A 25,513-nucleotide genomic window follows, 5' to 3' on the forward strand; every position below is an offset into this window, starting at 1 on the left:
GCTGTGTGACGTATGCTTCAGTATGTGAGTTATGACCGTATTCGACTGTCCCAAAACATTGCAAGGAATACTTCTTGATTGTATTTCGTCTTTTTCTGCTTCAGTAGATATATGAAATTTCACGCATCTTTTCCAAAACGTTTTTTCTTTGTACCTTGGAGTTAGATGAACATACACACAACAGTTTTGGTTTCGAGTCAACAGGGACGGATGCAAGGAGGTGTTTATGATATAGACAAAGTATTTAGAATGCGTGTCACCCGACAGGGACGGTTACAAAGATGGGCCTATGTTGGCAGGGCCGGATCAGGGGAGGGGGATAAGGGTGTCAGAAGTTTCCGATTCACGTCCACCTACTAAAAAGAAACAAGAAAACCAAAATAAAAACAAAACAACGTATACATACACAAATTTACAAAACTTGTCACTTGAGAATTTGACCATCACGTTTATTGGGTATTATGCACACTTTGAGTAAATATAAACATAGTCGTTTGCTTTGGTGCTCTTTCGAGGAAACGCATGGTCTTTTTGAAATTTTGGAACCAACACCTCCAAAAACACTCGACCTGATCCGGCTCTGGTCTATATAGTATGTAGAATGGGTTTCACCCGACAGGGACGGGTAAAAGGATGTAGCAAATGTATAGTATGTATAATTGTTGAATCAGTAGGAAACGCCCCCCCCCCCGATAATGCTAGAGATTTTCAAAAAAATCTTGTTTATCTGGGTATAACGTCCTTCCAACATTGAACAATATATATATTTAGGTATACGACATTCATTTGACCTCCTGCCCTCGCATGTCCTCGTTTGAACTCGTCCTATGTGTGCCATGGTAATGCAATAAACGAACAAATAGTTATATGTTGATTGTGCGTGCAGCGGCATTTATAACATCACGTGATTATATAAACAATTTTCATCCAAATCATCGAATTCGGTCATAGATATGCAGACCCATCGATAAATAACTGGGTCAGGACAGCAGATAATCTATTAGGCTATGAAGAGTGCCAAATATACCCATCGATGTGACCGACATTTTTAATGGCAATAGTGAAATCGACAGGTATAAGTTTGCGATGGATTTCGTGTTCAAACCGTGATCACATTTCGTAAATGAACGACGTGACAGAATGAAAACCAATATCACCGACAAATCTAAGAATCAATGTCATGAAGATCAAAATGAAGTTTTCGAAAGTATTAGTTATCGTGAACTCTGACATCATTGATAGTTTTTTTCTCTGTCGGTGTAACGATATTCTGGGTGCTACAGACACTATTAGAATTTGTATTTTCATTAATCGAAGTATTTGAAGTGTAGATACTGTTTGAGTTCACACCAAATTTCGAATATGGCAGTCGGACCATATGGAACTTGTCTAAGCGAGACAGAATGCCCCAAAGGTTATGGGGACTTATCTAAACGAGATATAAAGACCAAAAGTGTATTAATGTTATGGCACAAGAACTTTAAACGATGATCACCCGTCATAAAAGACGAAAACTTCGACCAGTAGATCAGTAATGAATCTAAAATTAGGTTAGCAATTGTGTCTTATTGTGTGCTAAATAAAAAAAAATGTTTATAACCTACATTCATTGTTGTTTTGCGACGTTATTTCAAACTTTTTTTCAAAGACGGCGATTTAACAGACGTATGACCATGATAAGAAAAGATTTAGCTCTCGGAAACAGACACAAGATTCATTGCAAGGCCGTTTTGGCAACGTTGTTTCTCACAGAATGAAATCAATGGTTTCGTCACAGTATTTTTGTAGCAAAGCACGTAAAAGTTGTCGTTCTGCAACGGCAGTGTGTCTTATAGTCATGAACGACCTAATATTTGGGCATGAACCGAAAACACGTGAAACTGGAGAAGCGGTGTGTAATGGTAGCGCACATAAGTATAAGAGATCAAGTATTGGTCTTGACGTACGAATTTAGTCAAAAACCTAATAGAGATTAAAAATGTGCATTTACGTGCAGTACCCGTGGTTGCACTCGATTTGGAATTGCTATAGCCTGGAAATCATAAAACGTATAAGCTTGAATTTAAGATTGTGATTATATGTCAGCCAATGAAAAAGAGTTTAGCTGGGGATTTTGTGTCAGCCAATGACAAAGAGTTTACCTGGAGCTTTTTATGTCAGACAACGACGAAGAGTTCAGCTGGAGATTTTTGTGTCACCCAAAGAAAAGGATTTAGCATGAGATTTTTGTGTCAGCCAATGAAAGAGAGTTTAGCTGGAGATTTTTGTGTCAGCCAAGGAAAAAGAGTTTACCTGGAGATTTTGTGTCAGCCAATGACAAACAGTTTAGCTGGAGATGTTGTGTCAGCCAATGACAACGAGTTTTGCTTTTGTAGCGTCACTATTAACTGACTGCGAGTGAAAATTGAATTGAAAAGAAATCAACATTAGATTTATATGATCTATGGAACTAACCATCTAAGAATATATAAATTCCCGTAGGATAATTATTTTGAGTTGAGAAAATATTTCCTAAGGTTGTGTACCTACCGTCCTCCGTTGAAACTATGAGCACAAAGGCCTGGAATTTGTCTAATTATATTTTGTATGGGACTCTTTAGTTTTATTGGTTGTTCTGTAAAACGTGACTTTCAAAATCAGACCAGTCATTGTCACCTTTACGTGATTTTCTTTTGTTTTGTATTTAAGCAATCGTGCTTCATAAAAATTCCTTGCGTTGCATCTTTTATGAACATATATTCTTGCAGGTCATTTGTGAATACGCCAAAAATATATGTATTGATTGCTCAGATAAGAGTAAATAGCAGACACTGATTGCTGAGTTCAAATTTAGCTAAGCATTGTTTAATGACTTTGTGGCCTGTATGCTTCCACAATTTCAGATTCTGAGCATTATTCAAAAGTTTAAAATGTGTTACAGCGACGATCTAAGCTTAGTAAATTGTGCACTGTCCCCATATTTGTCCATCGATCACGGAAATTATTGTTAGAATGATTAAAATGGTGGTGATTAGTATCATATGTGCTGTTGGTTTTGTTAACATATCTATATTTGTATTAAAATATCGATAATGTTAATATATGATTTTATCCCGGTTTTCATTCGGTGTAATTAGACGTTAAACATTCTTTGTGCAAAATTTTCTCTCATGGGACTGTGTGAATTATTGAAATTAATCATGAGAAAACATGAATGAATCTGACAATGGTTTTTACGGCACGTGTTTCTCTGAATAAATACAGTAGCGTTGCTTTTGGATAAATGCCGAGGTACTCGTATCTTCGAATGAGTATGTAATATCATATGACTCGTCAGTAACCGGTATGATGTCTATGATCAAATTATGGACCAGTTTTCATGCGTAAAGTTGTGCATATGCGTATGTGTGAGTTTTTGTGTGCTATTGAGATCAGAATTAGAAGTAAAGGAGATACTCCTGATGCAAACAAGTTTTGTCTTGGTATACTCTGTAACGGCGTCTTTTTCCTGAGGACACCTGTGCGGTATACTACGTTAGGTGAGAAACAGTTGAATCTAAAATGTCAGCTGTAAATTATAGATGCAAATGACAGCATGATTGCACATCATGGACGCCGAGATATGAAATCCCATTGTTAAGTGCGCATATTGTCCAGGAATGAAAAAATCATAAGTAAAGTTATCAAGCTATAATTGACAAATAATGGGATCCACTGAAGAGAGACATATCTTTATCGGTAAGTGTCAACACCATTATTTTTTCTAATCCTGCGCATACGAATGATGACGGTTTATCTATCAGTAACTATGACATTGGACATGTATAATTAATTTGAATGAGTTATTATTATAGAGTCTGCCAAATTAACAGCTTTTGTTTTGTTTTTTTTAAAAAAAACCAACAAATTCCTGTTCAAACGTTCAAAAAGCAATTATTTAAACGAATTTTAGGTGCTTAAGACAACCATCAACTATGTTCACGTCACAATTCTTCTAGATTTGCAGATGTACTATATTCTGCATAACATAGCCTTTAACATTAGTTCTTGTCTTATATTAAATATCGAAAATAGCAAATACTATTACTATAGTATATATGTACCAATATATTAACCTGGTTAGTGCTATCAATATTAAATTCATCCAATTTATTCCCTCCCTTCCTCGTCTGTCACCGAGAACTCCACACCTCCAAAAGTGTATCAAGTTAAAACCAGTTTTTCTTACAGAGATATACAAAGTTCAGCACTGAGTTCATATTTGCTCATTATTAAGGTTGACGTCATACTGGGTCATCATCAATGCTGTTCTCGTTAAATTAACTCGTCATCAATATTGATTTCATAGTAGTTCATCATCAAGGTTGATTTCATAGTAGGTCATCATCAATGTTGATTTCATAGTAGTTCATCATCAATGTTGATTTCATACTAATTCATCATTAATGTTGATTTCATAGTAATTCATCATAAATGTTGATTTCATAGTAATTCATCATCAATGTTCATTTCATAGTAATTCATCATCAATGTTGATTTCATAGTAGTTCATCATCAATGTTGATTTCATAGTAGTTCATCATCAATGTTGATTTCATCCTAATTCATCATTAATGTTGATTTCATAGTAGTTCATCATCAATGTTGATTTCATAGTAATTCATCATCAATGTTGATTTCATAGTAATTCATCATCAATGTTGATTTCATAGTAAGTCATCATCAATGTTGATTTCATAGTAGTTCATCATCAATGTTGATTTCATAGTAGTTCATCATCAATGTTGATTTCATAGTAATTCATCATCAATGTTGATTTCATAGTAGTTCATCATCAATGTTGGTTTCATAGTAATTCATCATTAATGTTGATTTCATAGTAGTTCATCATCAATGTTGATTTCATAGTAGTTCATCATCAGTGTTGATTTCATAGTAGTTCATCATCAATGTTGATTTCATAGTAATTCATCATTAATGTTGATTTCATAGTAGTTCATCATCAATGTTGATTTCATAGTAGTTCATCATCAATGTTGATTTCATAGTAGTTCATCATTAATGTTGATTTCATAGTAGTTCATCATCAATGTTGATTTCATAGTAGTTCATCATCAATGTTGATTTCATAGTAATTGATCATCAATGTTGATTTCATAGTAATTCATCATCAATGTTGATTTCATAGTAATTCATCATCAATGTTGATTTCATAGTAATTCATCATCAATGTTGATTTTATAGTAGTTCATCATCAATGTTGATTTCATAGTAGTTCATCATCAATGTTGATTTCATAGTAATTGATCATCAATGTTGATTTCATAGTAATTCATCATCAATGTTGATTTCATAGTAATTCATCATCAATGTTGATTTCATAGTAATTCATCATCAATGTTGATTTTATAGTAGTTCATCATCAATGTTGATTTCATAGTAGTTCATCATCAATGTTGATTTCATAGTAATTCATCATCAATGTTGATTTCAGAATGGCTCGTCATCAATGCTGCATTAATATTAACTCATTCTCAGGCTGACTTGATATCAAATCATCATTAATACATCATCAAAGTTTCCTTAATAGTAGCTCATCATCAAGGTTACCGTCACATTAGCTCATTATCAAAGTTGACTTCATATTAACTCATCATCAGGGTTGACTTCATATTGACTCATCATCAGGGTTGACTTCATATTGACTCATCATCAAGGTTGACTTCATAGTAGCTCATCATCAATGTTGATTTCATAGTAATTCATCATCAGTGTTGATTTCATAGTAATTCATCATCAATGTTGATTTCATAGTAATTCATCATCAGTGTTGATTTCATAGTAATTCATCATCAATGTTGATTTCATAGTAGTTCATCATCAATGTTGATTTCATAGTAGTTCATCATCAATGTTGATTTCATAGTAATTCATCATTAATATTGATTTCATAGTAATTCATCATCAATGTTGATTTCATAGTAATTCATCATCAATGTTGATTTCATAGTAATTCATCATCAGTGTTGATTTCATAGTAATTCATCATCAATGTTGATTTCATAGTAGTTCATCATCAATGTTGATTTCATAGTAGTTCATCATCAATGTTGATTTCATAGTAGTTCATCATCAATGTTGATTTCATAGTAGTTCATCATTAATGTTGATTTCATAGTAATTCATCATCAATGTTGATTTCATAGTAATTCATCATCAGTGTTGATTTCATAGTAATTCATCATCAATGTTGATTTCATAGTAGTTCATCATCAATGTTGATTTCATAGTAGTTCATCATCAATGTTGATTTCATAGTAGTTCATCATCAATGTTGATTTCATAGTAGTTCATCATTAATGTTGATTTCATAGTAATTCATCATCAATGTTGATTTCATAGTAATTCATCATCAATGTTGATTTCATAGTAATTCATCATTAATGTTGATTTCATAGTAGTTCATCATCAATGTTGATTTCATTGTAGTTCATCATCAATGTTGATTTCATAGTAGTTCATCATTAATGTTGATTTCATAGTAATTCATCATCAATGTTGATTTCATAGTAATTCATCATCAGTGTTGATTTCATACTAATTCATCATCAATGTTGATTTCATAGTAGTTCATCATCAATGTTGATTTCATAGTAATTCATCATCAATGTTGATTTCATAGTAATTCATCATCAGTGTTGATTTCATAGTAGTTCATCATCAATGTTGATTTCATAGTAATTCATCATCAGTGTTGATTTCATAGTAGTTCATCATTAATGTTGATTTCATAGTAATTCATCATCAATGTTGATTTCATAGTAATTCATCATCAATGTTGATTTCATAGTAATTCATCATTAATGTTGATTTCATAGTAATTCATCATCAATGTTGATTTCATAGTAATTCATCATCAATGTTGATTTCATAGTAATTCATCATCAGTGTTGATTTCATAGTAGTTCATCATCAATGTTGATTTCAGAATGGCTCATCATCAATGCTGCATTAATGTTAACTCATTCTCAGGTTGACTTGATATCAAATCATCATTAATACATCTTCAAAGTTGCCTTAATAGTAGCTCATCATCGGTGTTACCGTCACAATAGCTCATTATCAAAGTTGACTTCATACTAACTCATCATCAGGGTTGACTTCATATTGACTCATCATCAGGGTTGACTTCATATTGACACATCATCAAGGCAAACTTCATAGTAGTTCATCATCAAAGTTGACTTCATAGTAGCTCGTCATCATTAAGGTTGACTTCATAGTAGCTCATCAACAAAGTTGACTTCATAAAATCTCGTCATCATCAAAGTTGACTTCATAGTAGCTCGTCATCATCAAAGTTGACTTCATCGTAGCTCATCGTCATCAAAGTTGACTTGATATTGACTTGACTCATCATCAAAGTTGACTTCATAGTAGCTCATCATCAAGGCTGATTTTATATTAGCTCATCATCAACTTTGGTCGAGTCACAGTTCTTAATAGTTTGGCGTTATATTGCCTCATCCTCAAGGTTGATTTCATATTAGCTCATCATCACGTTCCATAAAATATATAAACTCATTTTCGTTTTAAAAGTGCAAGTCTCTGTGACACTTCTCTTGATGTGAATAAGATAAAATTGTCGTAAAATAAGCAAAGTGCGTAATTAAATTCTTTTAAAAAAATGCCTCTTCGGGAATTTTAACAGTTTAGTATGGATTTTGTAAATACGATGTCCTCGTAGCACAAGATACCTCTCATAAAGTTCCTATTCTTATTCAGGGACTTACTAAATTGAATAAAAATGCTGCCTGACAATGCAATTTCGATGACGGTTACAAAGGCTGGTTGAAATACATGATTTTAAACGAATGAACTTCTTTCATATGGATTATTTATAACTTTTAACAGAATACATGTAATTCTTTTTTATCAGCACATATCTTTAGATCAAACTTATTGTAATATTGTGTAATAAAGACTGACACGTCAATCACGTTTTCTCCTTTGAATGAAGTATTGCGCTCCTTCTTGGTTTCGAACTTGCTCGTTTGATCGTTGAGCATTACAAAACTTTATCCAACATTTCCAATAACAAAGTTTACCACAAGTTTCTACATATTACTCCAAATAGGCTAATGCGGTATTTGGAGTGGTGAGGCTATTTTCGTGTGAGATTTGGAGTTGAAAACAGTTATTTGGCGGAAGGGCCAGAACCCCGACGTTCTAAAACATTTCTCAACACTTCGAGTTAAACATGTTAATCCAGACAGTTTTGCTTGGAACTGAGAACTTAAGCCGTTTATTGATCAGAATATGTTCTAGAGCGAGAATAAGTGTTATGATAAAGGGGCAAGGACTGCATATGTGGTAAAAAGGTAGATTGAATATATGTTGACGTTTAGAGGCAAATTTGGGTTAGTGAAATAATTAGAATGTATTATCCTTAGAAACTGTATGAATGAATCGTTTAGCCCATAAGAACAAAGGCACACACATAATATTTATTTTTCAGAAGAGACCAGTAATGGCACTCTGAAGAGAAGAGAGATAGAACGACTTCAAAACGGGTAATATATGCTGATCCATTTATGGCATCTTGCGTTGTGTGTGTGTGTGTGTGTGTGTGTGTGCGATTATCGACGTTGCAACGTTACAAAGTGAAAACGCTACAAGCCGACAAAGCTATTTGTGCCATCTTGCATTCTGTGTATGTGCGTACGTGCATGTGTGTGTATGTATGTATGTGAGCTATTTCGTTGCTTTGTCGCTCTCTCGTGCGAAAATCTGACAATTTCTAATGACTTCTATCAGCCTCCATAGCAAAATACTTTCCACTTACAAGCGAAAATTACTTTTATCTTTATCGTATAAAGAATGACTTATGTAGATTTGGAATCAAACGACATTAATACAACTTCCAAAATTTCCAAAATATCACATTAATATATAATTAGCTTGGTAATAATGTATGCTAAAACTGCAAAATATGTGTGACTATTTGTTCCGTCTCTATCGAAAACAATTTTGTTTGCATGTTAAAATTTGCTGGTCATTCAACGCTAACCACATGTGGGGATTTCGTGACAAAAATGGCTTAAGAAATGAACGATATTTATTAACGAATAGCTGAAGACCAATTAAAAAAATAAACGAACAAAAAGACAAATTAAAATGAGTAGAGTAAGACTGAGAAACGAGAAGAAACTTTCAGAGCTTTTTTATTATTGGAATGAATGGATTTGCAAGAATTGTCGCCATTTTTACTTTTAAAAAAAGCAACAGCATTTTCTAATTTCCTTGTACTTGATTCGAATGCACCGTGTAGTTTTATTCTAAATGTGATGATACACATATTGTAATGAAATGAATCATTATATCGTATTCGTCTCAGCATTAAGTGCAGACAAAAATTTTATATATTAAAATATTGAAAATAGCAGAAACAAAAACAACAACGACACTAATAATAATAATAATAATAATAATAATGATAATAATGATGATTATATTATTATTATTATTATTGGCGTTATTATTATTATTATTATTATTATTATTATTAATACTATTATTATTATTTATTGTTATTATTGATGCTGGTGATGTTTGTAGTGTTTATGCTGTTATTATTATTATTATTATTATTATTATTATTATTACACTGTAATAGGAATATAAATAATTAAGCTCACATTTCAAAGACAATTTTTAAAATTTAAAATGTAGTAAACAGAGTGGTATATGTAGCTTTGCTAAAAAATGAACATGAAACATATGTAGTCCCCTATGTCCTAAAATTTCCTAACATACTTGCCCCAACTCACTGGCTGATTAAAATGCCTAAAGTCTTCAACAGTGAATACATTCAGATCACAGGCAGCAATAAATGTTTATTAGTCTAGTTATTATTGATATAACTCTCTCGGATAAGCTTGTCCAGCATATGTATTGTGCTAGAAGCTGCTATCAAAAATTGATAGAGTGCGGAATGTACACACGGAAAATTATTATATGCTCATTTTTCCCCCCGTTACTTTACATTGTCAGAATCGTTCAGTATTACCCGATACTTAACTCGCGCGCCAATACACATATAGTATTCACGTGCATAAAGGAGCTACTTTCTATTGTAAACAAACAATGGACGCAGAAGCCAGCACTTTTGATTTGTAAACAAATCATGTACACTCGTGTAAGAGGCGCTTTACGTTGTGGTTGTTTAAATTTGTTTCTGAATGAACTAAAACAGATGTTTCTTGGACTGCCACATACCAGCTGCTTTGGCACATTCCGCGTTAAATTTGTTGATACAATGTTTCGGATTTAGGTTAGCTACAGTATACAACAGACGCAAGAAAGGGTCCTTACAAAAGTCATATACTGTCTTTAGCTGGTGATAAAAGTGACAAAAATATGCTTACAGTTTTACATGAATTTCCTCAAATATACTTTCTTAGTTCTGCAAATCCGAATTTCATGAGCCATGTAATAGATTTTCAATCTTGATTATACATTGCGAAATTGTACTGTAATTTCGATGATAAGTGCAATTACATCCTCCTTACTGCACTCAAAATGAAATAAGCATTAAATTCCATAGCGTATTTTTGATAATATCTATTGAAGACTTCATATTTTTCCCACATTATGATTTCAAATATTCAATGACAGAAACAGAAACACATTTACCGATGTCAACATGCTTCTCCCTCCCTTCTTCAGTCCCATGTATTTCATGTGGAATTGTCACATATAAATCCAGTCCATAATCACGAACTTTCGTAGTATCGAAAAAATATACCAAAATCTATTCATTCCAAATGAAATGGAAAAATTGTAATGAGCATTCATTCACAATGTGACTCAAAGTTTCAATTTTAAATAGACACGCCATTTTCTTTCGAAATTTATGTCGAGCGCCCGACTTAGTTCAAATTTATCTGGGCGGAGTTATGTGCGCAGCAATAATGTTGTGAAATTATGATTATTATATGCTCAAATTTTTCCCCGTTAACTTTACATTGTCAGAATCGTTCAGTATTTCCCGATACTGAACGCGCGCGACAATAAACATATAGCATTCACGTGCATAAAGGAACTACTTTCTATTGTAAACAAACAATGACGCAGACGCCACCACTTTTGATTTGTACACAAATCATGTACAATCGCGTAAGAGGATCTTTGCGTTGTGGTTGTTTAAATTTGTTTCTGAATGAACTAAAACATGTTTCGTTGACTGCAAAAAAAAAAAAAAAACTGTTTTGGCACATTTATACAATGTTACGGATTTAGGCTAGCTACATTATATAAAAGACGGAAGATAAGGTCCTTATAAATAACATACAAGTGACAAGGCATATACTGTCTTCTTTAGCTGGTGATAAGAATGGCAAAATAAAATATACTTACAGTTTTACATCCTGAATTTCCTCAAAATGTATTTTGTTAATTCTGGAAATCCGAATTACATGAGCCATGTCATCGGTTTTCAATCTGGATTACACATTTCGAAATTGTGCCGTAATTTCGATGATAAGTGCAATTGCATCCCCCTTACTGCACTCAAAATGAAATAAGCATTAAATTCCATAGCGTCTTTTTGATGATTACAATTGAAAGACTTCATATTTTTCCCACATTATGATTTCAAACATTCAATGACAGAAACAGAAACACATTTGCAGACTTAAACACGCTTCTCCCGCGCCACTTCAATCCGATGTATTTCATGTATAATTTGCACAAACGAATCAAGTCCAAAATCACAAACTTTCGTCGAATCGAAACAAAATTTCAAAATATATTCATTCCAGATCAAATGAAACAGTTGTTGCAGTGCGCATTCATTCACAATATGATTGCAAATTTCAATTTTAACTAGACAGGCCATTTTCTTTTGAAAGTTATGTCGAGCGCGCGACTAAGTTCAAATTTATCTGGGTGGAGTTATGTGCGCATTAATAATGATGTCATTGTGTAATGACAAATCTGCGCTTATGTATTTAGTTTGGAATACGGCATTCATTCATTTACGTTGTTTCTTGTAGTGTATTCTGTTTATATAATTAAACCCTAGGTAGAATAAAAAAATGAGCATATAATAAAAAGGTTACTGCATTTGTATGGGAAAATGTGAATTCGTTTTGTCGGAAGGATATACTGCACTCACAAGTTCGTGCAGTATTCCATCCCAAAACTCGTTCATATTTTCCCATACAAATGCAGTAACCTATACATACGCGCTTGTGTATTTAGTTTGAAATGCGGCATACATTCAGTTACTTTGTTTCGTGTAGTGTATTGTGTTAATATAATTAAGCATTAGGAAGAATATAAAAAATAGCATATTATAAAAAGTTTACTGCATTTGTATGGAAAAATATGAACTCGTTTTGTCGGATGGATATACTGCACTCCCAACGTCGTGTAGTATTCCATCCAAAAAACTCGTTCATATTTTCCCATGCAAATGCAGAAACCTATAAATCAGGACTCGATTCGAATCTCAAACTTCTGTTTTTAGAAGCTAACCCTCTTACACAGCAATGGGACCTTTGGTTATGTTACCAACTCTTAACAATTTAGTTCCTAGACGTCAAACAGCATCATCATTAACTTCATCGTCAAAATCATCATTAGCACTACCATTATCATCATGAAAATCAACAATAACAACAGCAACAGCAACAACAACAATACTACTAATAATAATAACAATAATAGCAGCACATCTACCACCAATAATAATAATAATAATAGTAATAATAATAATAATAATAATAATAATAATAACGAAAACAACAACAACAATAATAATAATAGCATCATATACACCACCACCACCACAACAACCACCAGCATCAATAATAATAATAATAATAATAATACACCAATAATAATAATAACGCTAATGATAATAATAATAATAATAATAATAATAATAATAGCAAGAACAACAACAACATAAACAAGTTCAAGCTGGGTTATCATAATATATCCGAGAGCTCTCAGATAAAATAGCATTCGTACTGGAATGAAAAGTTAATTATGTATTCTCTACTTACGCAGGAGACGAGTAGTAAGAAGAACATTACTGGAGATGATCTTGTTGTTTCTAGTGGTGATATTAACCATTACAGTCGTATGTCTGGCTGCCGTTTTTGTCTACATCTCCAACAAAGAGGTAACTGTCAAAGTTCAGTCCAATTTTAAATCTGCCACGTTGGAGGGAGTAACACCTGCCAGTGAATCAAAACCGGACGATTGTGGGGAAAAAGTTGGACTGAACAAGTCAAATAGTCCGTACAAGGGTAGGTTGATAATAGTATAAGTGTAGTTATTTATTTTCAATTATGTTTCAATCTACTAATATCATGCAATACGTAAGTCGACTGCTCAGAATTTCGTAGCGTATAATATTATTAAGCCTTGTTAATTTGTTACCCATGATATTGTTATTAAAATCTAATAAATATGTAACTATTTATGGAAATAGAAGCTTAGATTAAGATTAAACCAATAATTTCAATTTAAACTGTGGTTTGAACTCATATTTTCTTAGTATATCATGTCAAGTGCCAATCGGAACATCTCCGGGCTTCTACACAATTGTTTTGTCCGAAACAGAGTGAATAAAAAACATCATAAAACGTTGGAAATCGACGGAAAATAGTACCTAACTTTCAAATGGCAAAATAGAAAGTATTATTACTCAATGCGGTTTTTTGATAAGTTCAGTTAAACAAAGATCTCTTTTATGATAATGCTTGAAGAAAAAAAATTTGTTCTGATCCTTGGCAGAAAGGTGTTTCGATTGGGGAAAATTCATCGCATTTGATACTATGTCCATCGACGGATCCCCAGAGCCGAGGAATTCCGCTTCTCTACATACATCACCAGTGGTGATTCATGAATAATTCACGAATTAATAGGAGCTTTTCTTTGGATCCAGCAACATACTGACTGAGCCGATTCGATAAGCTGCTAGGAAGATGTAAATTCCCCACTAACCACTTGGTGGCGCTGAAACGAGGTCAGGGAAAGTATTAGACAATTACAATTGTTCCTTGAATGATAGAACGGAAGGATATCTCAGTCATCTTTTTTTTTTTTTTTTTTTTGGTGTCTAGAAGGCATATAAATTTCGGATCTCACTGGCAAAGGAAAGCCGATGATACATTCCTGGTTAATGTACCTGGGGCTGATGAATGTAGTAGTTTGGGAAGTTCGTAATCCTCGGATAACCTAGAATGTGAAAATGGTTTTACGTATCAACAAACTCAACTGGTAGGATCAGTCTCCCGTGGTTTCTGCAAGCTATTATAACTTTCTTGGAGACGTAACCAGTCTACACGAGGTACTTTTCTTTAATTACCATTTGATTTTTGTCTCATTATGTGTGATTTATCTCATTTTGTGTGCAAAGATGAAACAGAAATGTGTCAGAGTGTCGATATCCACAAAGATTAATGCAAATATACACCTTGGTGAAATCTAAAATGTATGATTTGCTTTTTTTTCTTCAGATATGTGTCTTACAGAGGGGTGTGTACTCGCAGGTAAACCTGTTTAAATTTTAAGAATGCTTTCACAGAGCTCAAGTCTGAAAATATGCCAGATTTGGCATCTTACCAGGAATATCTTCCTGGCTTTATTCAGTATGTATATGAATTAATAGACTTTAACGCATCATTCCAGTTGTTATTTCTGTATTAAGTTTCGGTATTAAGAAAGACACAAACCAAAGTTAAATCCAAATGTGGATACAATTCGTACAATACAATTTCAATTTGTTTCAAATATACAGAAGTCCCTTAGGGTAAAAACATTTTAAATTCCTGCGATTATGTTTATTTGAGTGCCACATATTTGATGGACCACGCTGCAACCCTTGTCTTTTTGATAAAGACTAAAACGAAACAGTGAAAGGGAAGTTACAATAGAGCATTGACTATATAGTGTATAAACCTTGTATTTACGTTTTTACGACTGTATGTGTTGACGATGACGACAACGATGATGATGATGAGAGATTGATCGAGGAAGATAACGAAGATAATGATAATGACGATTAAAAAATATATACATCAGGTAGTGCAAATAGATTTACCAGTGCAGTATAGACACCCGAGCCACATTTTCCGGTAAGGCCATATGGGCATTTTGCTAATGGTACGGGTTACCTGGCCGTACCGTCATTACAATTTATAATGGTACGACGTACCTGACAGTACCGGCTTATTCCAACACTGTATGCCTCACCAGAAAGCATTATCCGAATCTTCCCGTCGTTGATTGACGATTTCTTGAGGTGTAAAGTAAAACAAAGTTGATGATGGAAAAAGCATGAGATTTAAAAAAAAAAAAAAATCCTGATATGATTGCAACTGAATGAATATTTCCCTGACCAAACGTACACATCGAATTTTTAAGAGGCGATGATTTAGGAGTGTTACATCAGTCTAGGAAAGTAATTTTGCAATTTTCTGTTGCAGTTTTTATTTTATTATTTTAAAATTTTGTTTTGCTCTTATCTGCTTAATGTAAGGCCCGAGCGACACACAGTACAGTTCTTTCCGAGTGGTCTAGCGACTAAAATGTGCGACAATCATTAATATATCTGTCTAAACGTGCTACGATGCTTGTATTCTCACAAAACGGAAATAACCGACACGTTGCGATGGGTCCAGCAAGGGTCGACAGATACGTGACAAACGTGACTAGAATTTGGCTTCTGCAAACTGGTGCATATTTAACATAAAATTGTCCTTCACGATGTTATCTACCGTCTGGAAAGGTTTCTAGATAGATTGCTGGCGGTTTATTGTAATTGTCAAAATGACGAATTATGTTATAAAAAAGACGAGACTTGATATAAACGGCGGGGGTGGGGGGTGGGGGGTAAAAATTAAATAGAGGTATGAAAGTCAACGGAAGAGCAATGGTGTAGGGCCGATTGAGTTCAACGCAAGCTACTAGGTAGGTTTCAAGGACAATAACTGTGCATTATTTGCTTCACTGTAAGTTTTGTAATGACGGAAGTAATGAAGGAAGTCCGATACTTCATTCTAATCTTTTAAATTTAAATAATTGTGGTGTATGCATTTTTGAACTTACACCAAAGGACGTCCGATTGTTAATCCTTTTATCACTTATAACGCATGAAAAAAAAAAAAACCAAAAAAAAAAAAAAACCAAAAAAAAAAAACATCCATCCTCTGGCCTAAGCTCTCCAGGATACATCAATAAGGTGATCCATTAACAGCTTGGTGTGTATACATGTTAGCCTTAATCCCATTACTCACCCATACATCATTGCACTAGGTGCAACGAATGTATAGAAGACTGGTTCTGGTTGCTTTACGTAAATACATGGATGAACGCGTAAAAATAAAGATTTTTCTTTGTTTTTAATTAACGTCGGTAGATTTCAAACATAGAACGCCGTGTGCGCGAGACGGACTTAAAACTTTAATTTTGACTCGTCGCCGGTAGACTCGTATGTGTTTTGAAGCTTCTGTTAAACACTAGTTATAGGTAACCCAGGCAATCTATTTCCCAGATACGTTTTTATAGGCGTTTTTCAGATTTCAATAGAAGTATGTTAAGAAGAGAATCTTCAAATGCCGATTCATTTATAGTTTATCAACAACTTGAAAACAAAATGCCGTTTTTCGCCAGCGCAATCAAAGTATTTTTTCCTGGCAAATTTAGATTTTTTTTAACAAGCTTAGTCGGCACATCACTTGGAATAGAGAAGAGTCCCTTCTAAAGTTTAGAGGGGCCACGGGCTATCGGATTTATTTAGCACTGACTGTCATTGTTTTCCTGCTGATGAAATGTTGCAACTGAGCTAATTTTAACACACATTAAGAATTTGGTCTGGGAATTTAAGCTCAATCGTCGTAACAGAGGAACCTTTCGATCCAAGAAAACAACAAACAGTCTTAAGTATATATATATATATATATATATATATATATATATATATATATATATAAACACTAACGATTTAATATTATTTTGGAGACACACACTTTGCGACAAAAAGATATGAGACTAAACGTTTTCCTTTTGAATTTTCCTCAGTGCTGTTAATATTTTTCAGTTTTAAAAGAAACGTGAGTTAGTCGTACTACCATGTCAGTTCCAGCTGTCTTCGATTATATTTATTTTCCATTATTATTTGTTGGTTTTATGATCGGTAAATTAATTTCATTTATCAATATATGTATATGTTAGCGCTGTGACGACCGACGTCTATATGCATTGCCCCAACGAAACGACATGTATGCAAAAATGCGTTACGTCTCATCTATACGGTTAGTTGAGAACAGTACAATACAACCTACAAGGAATATATATATATATATATATATATATATATATATATATATATATATATATGCATGTATGTATACAAACAAATAAATGACTACACACACACACACACACACACACACACACACATATATATATATATATATATATATATATATATATATATATATATATATATATATATATATATATATATATAAAACTCAGTATGCAACGATTTTTAGGTATGAGTATTACTCTTATCGAATACATTTAATGACAATCGAAAAGCGGATCCGAAACGTGTTACACTGCAACATTAATCTTATTCTAGATGAGCAGGCCATTTCAGATAGTGTCATATTTTAGAAGTCTAACGTCATATTTTTAATGGGACTGTGTTTTGTCATAATGTAGATTTCCACAGGCGATATTTTCCTTGACACTAATGAATGATGTATTTATTTCCTTGAGTACGTGAAAAAAATCTCAGTAATGTCACACTTGTCGAAGCCATGGATGAAGTAAAAATAGTTAAGGATTTCACACATTCAAGAAAATATAATATTTTATAATACTTTATAGATCGTAAAGAAAACCCAAGTGTTAGGAATACGGTCACTATTTCTATTTAGATGTTATATTCTTCCGCAGCTGCACTTATTTTGGAATCTATTGACCCTAAAGTTGACCCATGTGATGATTTCTATGAGTACGCATGCGGAGCGTGGAAGAGAAAACACGTAATCCCACAGGATATGTCCAACCTGTATGCCTATGGTGTTCTCCGTGAAAATGTTTTAACAATAGTCAAGGGTAATTTTTATGTTCGCAAATTCCTGTTTCATTCCATTCATCATCATTTTCTTTTGCTGGCCAGCCGTTTTTTGTTGTTTAATAATGTTGATGACGACGATAATAACTAATATCGTAATGAGTAAACCCAATACTTTTCTTTTACCATTTCGTTTATGCACCGCTATAGTCAAATGTTTAGGTTTTTGTGTTTCAACATATTTTCACTAATATAAATTTTTCTGTGAGTCTCCGGCTGGTACCCATCTAGTTCTTTCACTCACGTTCCAATGAAGTTTTAATCAGCCCTGTTTATTTTGAAACTGCTCCAACGGTCTTAATTAAACTATGGAGTTCTTGCAGTAACATATACCAGTTGATATCGGTTTTTACCAATGTGCAATATTAAAGATGGAATTAAGCTGTAACGTCTGTAAAAAAAATTGTGTGCCTTATTTGATGTACCAAATAATCATAATTATAATTTTCTTAATTATTTGTAATTGGAAGATTTGTAAAAAGGCAAATTGTTTTTTGCACGAATAAGAAAACGACAAAATTGATTATCAATCTTATCACAGTGCTACTGCATTGGTTATGCTCAAATAGCCATGTCACAATTTTTGTGTTTGTGAAACGTACAAATACCTTGTAACGTAAGAGATGACTCGAAACGTTCTGCAAAATAGGCGTAATGACCGAGGCATCCAAATGTTTTTTTCATTCATTTTACTACACACTTCTGCTGTTTGGTAAAACAAAATCCTCATGTGACAATTAGAACCTATCATTTTGTCCTTATTTCAAATGAGATTTATGAAACTTATTAAAGAGTTTCAATCGTTGTTGGAGTAATTTGATAAATTTAATTTCAAATAACTACTCGTGTAAGGTCCTTTATTTATGGCTTCATGGTGTATGAAAATTACATACAATACATACTTCATTAAATACAGTCAGTCTGAAAATACAAATATATAGGCATGAAGTACATCCTGCTTACAAAAGTGGATGTTTTATTTTAGTGCTTAATAGAATCTGAGTGCATGTATATCATTAGTAACAAAAGTTATTTCCATTTTAGAATCTGAGTGCAAATATATCATTAGTAACAAAAGTTATTCCCCTTATATAATCTGAGTGCAAATATATCATTAGTAACGTTATTCCCCCGTATTAATATTAAATAATTATTTCGTTACGGAATATCATCAAGCAATATTCTGAAACTACTTAGAATTATTTGTCTGAATAACTCTAAAGTGCCCACATCCATCATATTGATTTGTTTTACGGCTTAGCATCTCAAAGAATAATCTTTTTTGTATTGTAGGTGTTTTGGAAGAGGAAGTAAATGAAAATGATCTTAAAGCGCAAAAGAATGCCAAGTACCTGTACCAGTCTTGTATGAATGAGAGTAAGTACGTGTTGACCTCTCCCTCACCATCAATCAATGTCAAGGCCGACTCTTAGAAAGAAAACTAAAACAATACACAGCAAACAATGCGTGCCAAATATGGAGAATGATTGCTACGAATCAAGTACTTAACCTTAAGTTAGCCTGCATCGATTTTATTTGCTTCAACGTGCACAGAATGAGGGTCTTATAAATGCAGACGGCATTACCTGGCCTATTGAATGATTCAAACAATTAGAAATTTCGACCCGACTACGACCGTAATATTGCATTCTGATATTATATTGGTTATACTAAATATTTGAATTTGTTATCAAACCATGAAACATCATCCTAATATTTGCTTCTAAGGTTTTACAGAGTGTGTAGTCAGCCTAATATTTTGCTTCGAGGGTTTTGGATTGTGCAAGTCCACGAGATGACACATGGGAAGTAACTTCATAAAACGAATACTCGACGGGTAAACTAGAGGTGTCTCCCCTTGACAAGAACTTAAGCACAATAATATGAAAACGATATCCTTATTTAAACTTCACCATTTGCAACATAATGAAGCAAGTTATCATCCGTACGCACAGGACTGTGAATTGACAATAATAACTGTGTTATATAAATGTCTTAATCAAATAATTCGTATCATACCCAATTGTTGTAGTATTGGCTTATTTAAAGATGCAGCTTTAATTATGAGCCCGTTGTTGGTTCGCATTTTCCTTATTAGTTTCATTTACAGCGCAATAAAGTTAGTACGATTTTCACATGCATACAAATGCGAAAGAATCATTTCAGATAGGCTTTTAATGCGATCTGCATGTGCATAGATTTGTGAATGAGTCATCTCCTACAGGCTTTTAATGCGATTTGCACAAGCATTAGGCTTTTAAAACGATCTGCACAAGCATAGATATGCGAATGAATCATTTCCTATAAGCTTTTAATGCGATCTGCACATAGATTTGCTAATTAATTATTTCCTATAAGCTTTTAATGCGATCTGCTCATGCATAGATCTGCGAATAGATCATTTTCTATAGGTTTTTATTGCGATCTGCACAAGCATAGATATGGGAATGAATAATTTCTTATCGGCTTTAAATGTGATCTAGATCTGCGAATGAATAATTTCCTATAGGCTTTTACTGCGATCTGCACAAGCATACATTTGCGAATGAATCACTTCATGTAGGCTTTAAATGCGATCTACACAAGTATAGATACGCAAATTAATCATTGCATATGGGCTTTTAATACGATCTACACAAGTATGTATTCGCAAATTAATCATTTCGTATCTGCTTTTAAAAAAATCTACACAATCATATATATGCGAGTAAATCATTTCATATGGGCTTTTCATACGATGGTTTAGTAAGTTTATGTTATTTATCCTGTCAAAGTTTAGAAATAATGGACGCAGAGGAAAGTAAAGTCAAAGCAAAAGTAATTTTAAGTATTAATTTAGACACAAAGACGTTTTTGTTTGTACAGAAGGAAGTGATAATGTATATGTAATATGTCATACAAACAATTTAAAATGAAGCAAACACTAAACAATTGAGAATGAAGCAAACTTTAAACACAACAGCTTTGCTAAAAAGCTTGTGGTCTCTAATCTGAACCAATTCGATGCCGGATCAAAACCCATTGGTGTATTGGTTATTATTAGGTACTCTCTGTGTTTTGTCCATTAACTTAACACTGTCAGAATCGTGCCATATTTCTCCATGTGTGTTTAAAATAGCATCGTGTGTGAGGAAATACATTTTTATGTAAATGCACATTTATGTACCAAATGCCACAGCTATCGATTTATTAGATTTTTCTAAAGATGAACCAATCAAGGTGTTTTATTGACATGAAAGTAGAGATGATAATGTTGTCGATGTGGATGAGTCAAAAAATAAACTTGCCACTTAGCAAACGACCGAATGTAATGTTCTGCGATGGCTTTGTGACAACCAACGTGAGAACATGCATTTTTGAAATCATCATTATAATGATGTATATACTAATTTACGAGAAATCCTCAAGACGGTTGGCAAATCTCTAGAATATGTACAAAAAAGCATATAAAGGTACATTAAGACTAAAGGGATATCCCCTGTCTCGCAGGAACGTCCAATTTTTAAAGACAGTTCAATCACTGAATTCGGACACAAAATGCAACACAAGAATGCACGTTTTGGTATAAGGAAGTAAGAGCCTCAGAGCCAATAATCCTAGACGATGAAGAAGCATTATTTGCTACAAGCGCAGCCGGCTGTCACAACCAATTTTTTGTCGCAATTTTTCCCCGTTTTACGTATTTTTGAAAAATGATTGGATTTAAGTAGAGGTCATGTACCTGGGGTTCCCCAACAACGAGCTTGCAAGTGATAGAGCATGAAATATGTCATCTAACTTACAGCTGGCGATAACAGTGGCAACAAATATACTTACCTTTCAGCATCTTCAGTTTTTCTCAGAATGTATTTTCTTAGTTGTTTCTGCTAATCAGATTTACATGGGTTCCAAATCTTGATCCACAGCGCGAAATTGTACTGTAACTTGGAGTATATTTCTAATAGAAAGAACTTTCCAAAGGAGAATTTACTGTACTCAAAAATGAAATAAAATTTGATATTCTATAACAAGCAAACAATATTGAATCCTGCGTCTTCTTGAGAATTTCAATTAAAGTCTTTTTATATTTTTCCAACCTTACGATTCCAGATTATCAATGACAGAACACAAACACATATGCAGATATATAAGGCCAATCCCTCCAGCCAAAAGTACATCGTATGGAATTGACCCTGCTAATAAATTCAGTCCATGACAACTAGAAAAAAGCGGAAATTAGTTCGATCGACAAAAAGAAACAAAATATCTCAATTTGAGACCAACTGGAAAGTTGTTTCAAGGCGCATTCATTCAAAATGCGACTCCAACGTTCAATTTTAAGTAGACGAAAACGAGATTTCTTTTTGAAATGAATGACTTAGCGCGTTAGGCTACCATGTTGAAATGTCGCTGGGCAGTACTATGTGAACATTATTAATGTTATTGTCTATTTGCTGAACTACTGTTATGCATGTACTTTAGAATCCAACATAAATTTAATTAATTTATTTCTTGTAATGTGTGTTATTTATTGCTCAACTTTAGGTATAAAAGCAAAGCGAGTACGTAAAATAGATTGTTACATTTGTATGGCAAAATATGAACTTACCTTTTCCTGAGCAATACTTTATTACAAACGGCGTGCAGTATACTTCAGAAAAAACTCGTTCATTTATGTTCATGCAAATGCAGTAAGTTATAAATATCCTGAGCGTTACTGAATACGACTTGTGGAAAATATGTATACTTTTTAAAGATACATTTTATCGTTCATTTTAAAATGGCAGTATTTTTGATTCCGATATAGGTTGAATGTAAATACTGTTTGACGAAGAAAAATGACGAAGCTCGTTGAGCACACATTTTAACAATATTAAACATTTTAAACAATATGAAAAGCCACGATGTTCCTTATTGTGACTTTGTAACCAACTTGGCCTTCTCATCTTTGCAATGAAAACCCCAGTAGACAAAGATGAATCACTCAGTCTTTTCCACTAGGCACGCCACATACGTGAAATTAAATTCAGGTCCATATATTTTGGTGATCTGTATAAGTGTGTGGATATAAGTGGCATGTGGGACAGGATAGGGATGTATGGCAAGTTCATAATAAATAAGGGTTGAAGTACTATCGGGATATATGGAAATTTAACATGGATCGGTTACAATGGAGGTGTAATAAAACTCAACATGGGTCGGTTACTATGGATGGAAAAGAAATTTTGTCATGAATTTGACACAATCAGGATGAATGGAGAATTAAAAATGGAAGGCTACTATGAGGAAATGGGGAGATTTAATATGCATATAACTGTATGTCGGCCCAATGAAATTTATCTTCGGTGGTCAATCATACGGAGAGATGGGGAGCTAATTATCCTTACCAAAGAAAAGAAAAACATCTGCACAAACACACGGAAAACACCTACATTTAACTATCATCATCGTGTTTCACAAACCAATGCACAGCCTTACAAGCCAATGCCTGGGGGGTAGGGTGGGGGTCAAAATATGATATAATGTAATGACAAGTACTAGTTCTTATAAGAAATTTTTACTCATTCTTGCAATCCAAATGTCTTCGTTACTTACCAATATATAGGTGTATGGCAATGTATGATCATAATTTTAGAATTTATTTTTAGGACTGGGAAATCCCTGGAAATTCCAATTTTACTTGTACCCTATTTTTTACCTAAAATCTATTGAAATTTCGAATGTATTTCTTCATTGATTAGCAGGTTGGACAATGACTTTATTCAAACACACTGGTTAACTCCGCCATACAATTTTGCATTCATAATTTTTAAATAAAAATATACAATGCTGGTAAGGGGTCTTGAGATATAATGTTGTATGCTAAGTAAAACATATTTATGATCAAACAGTCAACCTTACAAACAAATACCTAGGAATAGAAGGAATATAATATGACACCGTGCACACATACTTACAACCCAATATACATTCTTACAAATTATGGTCAATGAAGAGAAAGTGTACGTTATTGTATATAAACGACAAACATATTTACAATTCAAAACAATTTTAAAAACCAACGTCTATGAAGAGAAGGGTTACTGTATCGTTTGTTGACTAACAACTGTACATACAAAACAAACGCAGAAAAAACACACACCCACACTTGCAAACAACCTGATAAAGGGAAGGGCATGCCATCTGGTATTGTACTTTCACTTTCAAAGTAACCCACACCCTTACAAACTAATGTAATGGAAAGAAGGGGCATGGTATGACAATAACAACCAATCTTCACAAACACACATTCACTCATGCAAACCAATGTTTAATTGTAAGGAATATGTTTAAGGCTATATTATACAGACCCATCCTTCTTAAGATTATAAGGATGTTGGTTGCCCTGCAACATCATCTACAAAAGCTCCACTATTTGTCTTTTTACTGCCCAGGTCTCCCCTATTTAGTTTGGTGGTGGTGGTGATTATGGTGGTTCTCCTTCTCTTCTCCACTTTCTCGGGTTGGTGATGTCTTTCTTCTGCTGCTGCTCCTCGCTCTTCCTTTGCTTATCCACCTGTAGCCACGCCTGCCGTCGTTGGTGCATCTCCCCAATTCTGCCTGCTTTTGCTTGTTGTCTTATCAGCTTCTCCCCCTCTCTTTCTCTCTCTCTCTCTCTCTCTCCTCCTCCTCCTCCTCCTCTTCCTCTTCCACAACGGCAGACATGATATTATTAGAGTACTGAAACAAAATTTCTACTCCTATGTGTGTGCACGATATAAATCATCAATTACTAGACATGCGGACACCAAGATAGTTAGATAGATAGATAGATAGATAGATAGATAGATAGATAGATAGATAGATATAGATGTATATAAAATACTTGTATTGTGTAGAAAGAGAAAATATTAAACAATTCATCTCAATATCTACTCCCAAAAACTTCAAAAAGTTCAAAACACAGCTGCTTGGATCATACTTAGAGTACCATGATCAGAACACACCTCCCCGCTGCTCTGTATCCTACACTGGCTATCCGTTCAATCCAGAATCAAACACAAGATTTGTTCTCTGTGCTAATTTTCACTACCAGATTCCAGTCCAACATATCTATCCGACCTCACCCATGTGTATACACCAGCAAGATACTTACACTCCTCTTCTGACAATCGTATACTCATTATTCCCACTATGAAAACGTAGTCATATGAACAACGTTCTTTTGCATAGCAGGGCCCAGCAACGTGGAATGAATTGTCCACTGAACTTAGACACAAAGGAACAGTGATCGCATTCAAGAGTGCTCTCACACTCGCTTATTTCGACTGTAAGAACAAACTTAAAGACCTAATAATGATTCCTACCTTAATATTTTCAGCATGGTTTTTATGTTTTCTAATTTCATGGTGT

The 25,513-nt window shown here is 33.6% G+C and overlaps 1 protein-coding gene across 5 annotated transcripts in view; it reads left to right on the forward strand.

Moving 5' to 3' along the window:
- LOC149774444 (membrane metallo-endopeptidase-like 1) overlaps nucleotides 1–25,513 on the forward strand; it is a 78,195-nt gene that overhangs the window by 13,010 nt on the left and 39,672 nt on the right. Inside the window, exons 1-6 of one of the 5 annotated variants that reach the window (XM_089945191.1) lie at nucleotides 3,460–3,717; nucleotides 8,498–8,552; nucleotides 13,057–13,298; nucleotides 14,514–14,546; nucleotides 17,962–18,123; nucleotides 19,436–19,519. In XM_089945191.1, coding sequence (XP_089801317.1) covers nucleotides 3,684–3,717; nucleotides 8,498–8,552; nucleotides 13,057–13,298; nucleotides 14,514–14,546; nucleotides 17,962–18,123; nucleotides 19,436–19,519 — 610 coding nt within the window. In that variant the 5' untranslated portion in view covers nucleotides 3,460–3,683. Of the gene's footprint in view, nucleotides 1–3,459; nucleotides 3,718–8,497; nucleotides 8,553–13,056; nucleotides 13,299–13,939; nucleotides 14,345–14,513; nucleotides 14,547–17,961; nucleotides 18,124–19,435; nucleotides 19,520–25,513 lie in introns of those variants that run through there. The other 4 variants (XM_089945190.1, XM_089945193.1, XM_089945194.1 and 1 more) reach the window with 4 other exon arrangements.

The sequence above is a fragment of the Sinohyriopsis cumingii genome, unplaced genomic scaffold (genome assembly GCF_028554795.1).
Source record: "Sinohyriopsis cumingii isolate HCF-2022 unplaced genomic scaffold, ASM2855479v2 utg000229l, whole genome shotgun sequence".
In the NCBI taxonomy this organism is placed as follows: Eukaryota; Metazoa; Mollusca; class Bivalvia; order Unionida; family Unionidae; genus Sinohyriopsis; species Sinohyriopsis cumingii.